General features: G+C 41.8%; 1 protein-coding gene across 1 annotated transcript; it reads left to right on the forward strand.

Moving 5' to 3' along the window:
- Positions 1–1,201: 1,201 nt before the first annotated feature.
- On the forward strand, positions 1,202–5,989 carry LOC121538491 (monocarboxylate transporter 2-like). The gene is made up of 5 exons (XM_041846552.1): positions 1,202–1,304; positions 3,084–3,318; positions 3,559–3,702; positions 4,522–5,391; positions 5,568–5,989. Exons 2-5 carry the CDS (start codon positions 3,102–3,104, stop codon positions 5,771–5,773), a joined length of 1,437 nt encoding a protein of 478 aa, XP_041702486.1. The 5' UTR covers positions 1,202–1,304; positions 3,084–3,101; the 3' UTR covers positions 5,774–5,989.
- The last annotated feature ends 2,074 nt before the right edge of the window (positions 5,990–8,063 follow it).

Consider the following 8,063-nt stretch of genomic DNA (forward strand, 5'->3'; position numbering starts at 1 on the left):
CAAATGTCTGGAAGACTGAAACAGGTTTCCCTCAAGAATTTCCCTGTATTCAGCGCCATCCATCATTCCTTCAATTCTGATCAATTTCCCAGTCCCTGCTGATGAAAAACTCAGGGTGATGACTATTTTGTGTATGTCCATTACATGAAATCCAAATATAAATCCATTTAAATTACAGTTTGTAATGCAACAAAATTGGAAAAACACCAAGGGGGGTGAATACTTTTGCAAGGCACTGTACCAATAGGTGCCCTTCTTTGCAAGGCATTGGAAAACCTCTCTGGTCTTTGTGTTTGAATCTGTGTTTGAAATTCACTGCTCGACTGAGGGACCTTACAGATAATTGTATGTGTGGGGTACAGAGATGAGGTATTCATTCAAAAATCATGTTAAACACTGTTATTGCACACATAGTCCATGCAACTTATTATGTGATTTTTACTTATTATGCCATTATGCCATTGTGGAGAGGTTGGCGTCTGTTTGATTGAGTGTGTGGACAGGTGTCTTTTATACAGGTAACGAGTTCAAACAGGTGCAGTTAATACAGGTAATGAGTGGAGAACAGGAGGCCTTCTTAAAGAAAAACTAACAGGTCTATGAGAGCCAGAATTCTTACTGGTTGGTAGGTGATCAAATACTTATGTCATGCAATAAAATGCAAATGAATTACTTAAAAATCATACAATGTGATTTTCTGGATTTTTGATTCCGTCTCTCACAGTTGAAGTGTACCTATGATAAAAATTACAGACCTCTACATGCTTTGTAAGTAGGAAACCTGCAAAATCGGCAGTGTATCAAATACTTGTTCTCCCCACTGTAGCTGTGGAAAGCAACCAAGGAGAGCAAATATTGGAGATTTCAAATCTTAGAACAGAAGGGAAAGGCTTCCATTCTTACTGATAGATGACTTCAGAGCTGTTCAAGATGTACACAAATCTGCCATGTCAGTGTGTTTGAGGCCAACACATGCAGCCCACATATATTGCATTATTTTATTTTAGCTTGATTTTGGTTATTTTCACAACTTTAATTTTATTTATATCAAATTTGTTTTTGTTCCCCAGTATTATTGTTGTACAAAAGTGCCACGAAAGCTGGTCTCTGTGATTCTGACTGGCCTGAAACGCCCCCTCCTCCCTCCCACCATGACAAAACCCCTGATAAGATGGTGATCAATATTTGGAATGGGCGGCACCAAGGTGATGAAGACACAACTTTTGCTTCGAGGGATATCTATGAAACATAGTCAAAGGAGAGAAACGGAGCTAACACATCTGAATTCTATTGCACTAAAAGAGGTAAGCTGACACTTAAACTATCTGATGAATATATATTTCATTATGATGATAATGAGGTAAAGCGTAAAACACGTATGATATGACTAAAACTTGATACATAGTAATGAATGCATGCAATGCCATAAGAGTAAGGATAAGTCAAGTCTAACAATACCACACAATACAGTGGGGGGAAAAAGTATTTAGTCAGCCACCAATTGTGCAAGTTCTCCAACTTAAAAAGATTAGAGAGGCCTGTAATTTTCATCATAGGTACACGTCAACTATGCAGACAAATTGAGAGAGAAAAAATCCAGAAAATCACATTGTAGGATTTTTAATGAATTTATTTGCAAATTATGGTGGAAAATAAGTATTTGGTCAAACAAACAAGCAAGATTTCTGGCTCTCACAGACCTGTAACTTCTTCTTTAAGAGGCTCCTCTGTCCTCCACTCATTACCTGTATTAATGGCACCTGTTTGAACTTGTTATCAGTATAAAAGACACCTGTCCACAACCTCAAACAGTCACACTCCAAACTCCACTATGGCCAAGACCAAAGAGCTGTCAAATGACACCAGAAACAAAATTGTAGACCTGCACCAGGCTGGGAAGACTGAATCTGCTATAGGTAAGCAGCTTGGTTTGAAGAAATCAACTGTGGGAGCAATTATTAGGAAATGGAAGACATACAAGACTACTGATAATCTCCCTCGATCTGGGGCTCCACGCAAGATCTCACCTTGTGGGGTCAAAATTATCACAAGTCCTGCAGTGCAAGACGTGTCCCCCTGCTTAAGCTAGTACATGTCCAGGCCCGTCTGAAGTTTGGTAGAGTGCATTTGGATGATCCAGAAGAGGATTGGGAGAATGTCATATGAAACCAAAATATAACTTTTTGGTAAAAACTCAACTCGTCGTGTTTGGAGGACAAAGAATGCTGAGTTGCATCCAAAGAACACCATACCTACTGTGAAGCATGGGGATGGAAACATCATGCTTTGGGGCTGTTTTTCTGCAAAGGGACGAGGACGACTGATCCGTGTAAAGGAAAGAATGAATGGGGCCATGTATCGTGAGATTTTGAGTGAAAACCTCCTTCCATCAGCAAGGGCATTGAAGATGAAACGTGGCTGGGTCTTTCAGCATGACAATGATCCCAAACACACCGCCCGGGCAACGAAGGAGTGGCTTCGTAAGAAGCATTTCAAGGTCCTGGAGTGGCCTAGCCAGTCTCCAGATCTCAACCCCATAGAAAATCTTTGGAGGGAGTTGAAAGTCCGTGTTGCCCAGCGACAGCCCCAAAACATCACTGCTCTAGAGGAGATCTGCATGGAGGAATGGGCCAAAATACCAGCAACAGTGTGTGAAAACCTTGTGAAGACTTACAGAAAACGTTTGACCTGTGTCATTGCCAACAAAGGGTATATAACAAAGTATTGAGAAACTTTTGTTATTGACCAAATACTTATTTTCCACCATAATTTGCAAATAAATTCATTAAAAATCCTACAATGTGATTTTTCTAATTTTGTCTGTCATAGTTCACGTGTACCTATGATGAAAATTACAGGCCTCTCTCATCTTTTTAAGTGGGAGAACTTGCACAATTGGTGGCTGACTAAATACTTTTTTCCCCCACTGTACATGTAATGACAGGAGTTAGGAAGGACTGTACATTTTCTCTGCTTTTGTTGAATGTTAAAATCACTGTGACAGTGATCTATCATTCAGTTAACTTCTTTTGAACCAAGTTGCAACTGGTTATTTTAGACAAAGATATCCTGTTTTTGTACAGCCCAGCCACTAACTCACCATGCCCCCTGCGGCCAGCACTAACCTGGGGTACACCCCACCAGATGGAGGCTGGGGCTGGGCTGTGGTCTTTGGTGCCTTCATTTCCATCGGGTTTTCCTATGCCTTCCCCAAATCTCTCACCATCTACTTCAAGGAGATTCAGAAGTACTTCAGTGTCTCCTACAGTGAGATTGCATGGGTGTCCTCAATCATGCTGGCTGCCATGTACGCAGGAGGTAAGTGTACACTGTGTGTGTATGTCATGGCTTATGGGGTATCACGATATGCCAATAGGAATGTTATTTGTCCAACACACACTTTGGGCTAATTTCCCAGAGATTCTCCATTTAGCATTCTTTTTAGTCCAAGGCTAGGTTCTATGTCTGTTAAACTGTCCCGTTGTGTAAATAAAGGCAACAGCCACTGAAAGGTAATGATATGTGAATATAGTACTTTTCCTCTCGTTATCTTTGCAGGTCCAGTGAGCAGTATACTGGTCAACCGCTATGGTAGCCGACCTGTGGTTATCCTTGGTGGGCTCATGGTTGGGGCATCTATGGTTGCTGCTTCCTTTGGCACTACGATTATACATCTGTATTTATTAGTTGGAGTCATTGGAGGTATTTATTTTAATGTTCTCTTATAATTTTGTCATTATTATGAAAATGTATAAAAGGTATTCATAATCACCAGGTTTCTTTGTTATGGGCGTATAGCCACGAAATCTCAATCAATGTCAGGCATGTGTAGTGTTTGTATAAAAGTTTCTCTCTCTAGTTCTGACTGGGTAGGGAGGAAACTGAGTGGTTGGTTTCAGAGTAGATATGTTATGTACGTCAGAAGGCTGTGTCACTCATAGGGAGGAATAGTCTTTGATCACTCAGGGTCAATGCGCTAGGGAGCCTCTACACTCTCTCCCTCTTTCAGTGTGTGGTTAGAGGGGACAGTTCAAGGACAGACCTTCACTATGGGGGCCTACCTGTGTCTGTTAGACCATTATATCACAAAGGTTGCTTTGGGATATTCTTCCCCATCTCTGATGAGTCAATCATTTTACATGCACAGTATTTGGAAAACTATCAAACCAGCAAACAATGCTCATGCTTTAAGCATTCACCCCTAAAAATGAAGTATTCTCAGATAGGGTAAGGATTGTTGAAATGTCAATAAACTGCTATGCCGGACAAACTAAATGGAGAGGAAGAGAGCTCTAAAGGGAACACACAGCAAGTTGAATGTAAGCTCAGCTTCAGGACAATTTGTACTCGGTCTGACAGTTATAGTGACATTTGAGTGGCATGTTATCAGACAGATTGGCAGAAGATAGTTTTAATCTTCAAAAGGTTCAGGGTGACACCATCACTGTCATACAGCCAATGTGAATGGAATTCATTAATTCATAGATGATTGAGTGGTAAAGCAACCTTTCTTCTCTACAGGTTTTGGCCTCTCTTTCAACCTACAGCCTTCCCTTACAATCATAGGAAAGTACTTCCAGGTGAAAAGGCCAATGGCAAACGGCCTGGCCATGGCAGGAAGTCCAGTATTCCTCTCCACTCTGGCGCCACTCAATCAGTTCCTGTTTGATAACTTTGGATGGAGGGGAGCCTTTATGATCCTGGGAGCCATAGTGATGAACTGCTGCGTTGCTGGGGCCCTGATGAGACCCGTTAACATGAAAACAGTCCAAAAAGATCCTGTCACAGCCTCCAATGGAACAACCCCCGAGAAGGCTGGGTCCACTGAGGACAACGCTAACCCTGAGGCAGGAGGCCTTCTAACTGAAACAGAGCAGAATCAGAAGATGGGTGGCTGTGTAGACAAATGTATAGATCTCTCTCTCTTTAAAAACAGAGGCTTCATCATCTACCTCATAGGCAATGTGGTCATGTTTTTTGGCTTCTTTGCTCCAGTGGTCTTCCTCCCCTCATATGCCAAAGGTATTGGGATTGATAACTACCAGGCCGCCTTCCTTCTCTCCATCTTTGCCTTCGTGGACATGTTTGCCAGGCCAGGGACTGGCCTCATCGCCAACACCAAATGGATCAGGCCCAGGATCCAGTACTTCTTCAGTTTCTCTGTGGCATACAACGGTGTGTGTCACCTCCTCTGCCCGTTCCTTGCGGGATACCTGGGGTACGCAGGCCTGGTGGTTTATGCTGTATTCTTTGGTGTGGCGTTTGGCATGGTGTGTGCTCTGCTCTTTGAGGTCCTGATGGATCTGGTGGGAGCACAGCGGTTCTCAAGCGCAGTAGGACTGGTCACCATCATCGAGTGTGGCCCTGTGCTTCTGGGTCCCCCAATTTCAGGTGAGTGAAGGAAATGTATTCATACATTTTAAAGACCTCTGTGTCTATATTTTGTACCTGGTATACATTGTGTGTTGAAAACTCTAAGCATTGTAGTCCAATTGGTGTAAGGGGAATTGATAGCAAAGAGCTGGCCATGGAGGTCATTCAATAAGTGCCTGCTACTCTCTCTGCAGGGTTTTTGGTGGATGTCTTTGATGACTACAAATACATGTATTGGGCATGTGGTGTCATGATGCTGGCACCTGGCATCTTTCTCTTCATCATGAACTACTTCAATTACAAACTACTGGACCAAGAGGAGAGGAAGAGACAGAGTGGAGCCATTGGGATGCAGTCTGTTAAGCGGTCCGTAGCGGAGGAGCAAGGGAGAAGGAGATGAAAATGAGCAAGAATGAGGGGACAAGGGACTACACCTTTTAATGTTAGATATGGTTTATTAATGGGTTAATGTTGATGTGTATATTTCAGACCTGGGTTCAAATACTATTTCAAATATCTTTCACATACATTTCGAATTAAGTATTCAGATATTTTTTATTTGAAAAGATAAGTAGTTTAATATTGGAATGTATTTGGAAATACAATTGGAAAGTATTGGCATGTATTTGAAATCACTCAAATACACTGACTCAAATACACTCCCATACATTTAACCCAGGTTTTTAAAAAAATTATATTTGCAATAGGTTTTTTAAAATACTTTCAAATAATAGGCTATTTATAGGAAATTATTTGAAAATACTTTCAAATAATTCAAATAGAAGTAGTTGATTCGTATTTAAATAAAAAATGATCAAATACACATGTATTTGAACCCTGGTATATTTTGACATTTTGTATTTTTTGTCTGATATTTTTTTTTATATGCTAGTGTTGTACTTGTTGAAATATTTGTCTCATACTCTCTAGTTTGCCAAATAAGCAATCATGGCTTTACCCAAAGACAAAGCATTGTAAATACAATATGATTCTTGCAAATAAAAGTTTACCAGATGGCACAACTTCATCAGTACTATGAGGAGGGAGCCACAAGATGGCAATAAAGACCTCCAACAGCAAAAAAGGTTCTCAGAGCACACCAGGAGTTCACTACGCCTGTCCTCGAGGGTTGTAGTCCTGCTGGTTTTCAGATTTCCCTGGCACTTTATTGCCAAATGAATGGATATCACTGATTGGCAAGGGAATTGGTTTTATTTCTTGGAGGAATCTTATATTACTTTAAATTATGTTTTCATGACCTTGATGTGCAGAACATCCCTCAATATCCCCCTCAACTATGGTATTCAATGTAGGCGGGTGTTATTAGCCTACAGGCACCAGTTCAAATAACTGTTGCCGTGACAATGATCTGGTGGACAGCCTCATGGAACTGTGTTCAAAATACCTAATCAACATGGCTTTCTAGTGTGGTCATTATAAAAGATCAATGTTTATCAGTACATTCATTTTAAGGCAGAAATTACCTCTGTCTTAGATGGCAGGGAAACCGTTTATCAGAGAAAATCAATGGGTTCATAATAACGTGTGAAATCATAACCTGAAAATCTGATAGGAAACACATGTGACTGCCAGAGAAAGATCTAGGTACTTGGTCTTGTCTAAGACAATGTTGCAGGGTTCAGCTTGAGCTTCATTTTTTAAAAGATGCTGGAGGACACCATGCCACCATGCCTCAGTATGTTGGTATTAAGTATTACGTATGCAGAAAATAGGGTAGGTCATAGTTTACATAGGTAAATTATTGATTGACGTGCATACAGAGTTAACCACATCACCCTGAGGACACTGACAGACATCCACAGTTCAAGTCGTGGGCACAAACCGAGAAAGTGAAGGCCTCCAATTAGTAGCCGTTCCCATAAACCTCTGCATTTGTTATGTGGGCAGCTTGTCTCTCCCTTTTCTGTTTCCCTTCCTCCTTGTTTTGTCCCCTCTTTGTCTGTTGTATCTGTATGTGTGTTTGTCCCCATTATGTTGGTGCGTCTGCCGGTGTGTGTCTGGAGTGGATCGGGGGGCTTGCTCAGGATCTGCCTCTCCTGTGCAGCTGCGGGTTGTTTCCAGTGATTCCTGCCTACGCAGCTGCATCCTATTCTCTCATCAACCTGCACTACTAATTCCTGGGCATGGCTCTCCACCGGCGCCAGATCGTTGTTCTTACTAGAGCGTTCAGACATACCTCCCAACCTGCCTGCCTGCCTGCCTCAGCCTCTCCTTCCTCCGGAGCCGACTAGCCCACTCTGTTCCCTTTCTTCAGTTGTTTTCGACTAAGACAAATTGTACTTTTATTAAAATAATTTTTGTTTCTTCCACTCCCTTAGTCGTGTTTTGTTTCTCTGAGTGCTGGGTTTAACCATAGCGTAACAGAACGATCTGGCCATGGACCCAACAGAGAAACAGCACGGGGCAGACAAAGACAGCTTCCAACAAGCTATCCAGGCTCAAGGAACGTTGCTAGGACAGCATGACCAATTGATTCGGACTCTTTTGGAAAATAATCATCAACTGCTGAACCAGGTGACTCAGTTAACAACACAAGTCTCTAAATTGTCTGTTATCAGTTCTCCATCTCTCTCTGACCCCCAGTTTGATGCACCCCAAGTTGTTTCCTCTGACATTATGCAGGCTTCGTTCCATCGGGAACCCCCTGTCACGTCGCCTGAACCGTTCAA

The sequence above is a fragment of the Coregonus clupeaformis genome, chromosome 24 (assembly GCF_020615455.1).
Source record: "Coregonus clupeaformis isolate EN_2021a chromosome 24, ASM2061545v1, whole genome shotgun sequence".
Taxonomy (NCBI): domain Eukaryota; kingdom Metazoa; phylum Chordata; class Actinopteri; order Salmoniformes; family Salmonidae; genus Coregonus; species Coregonus clupeaformis.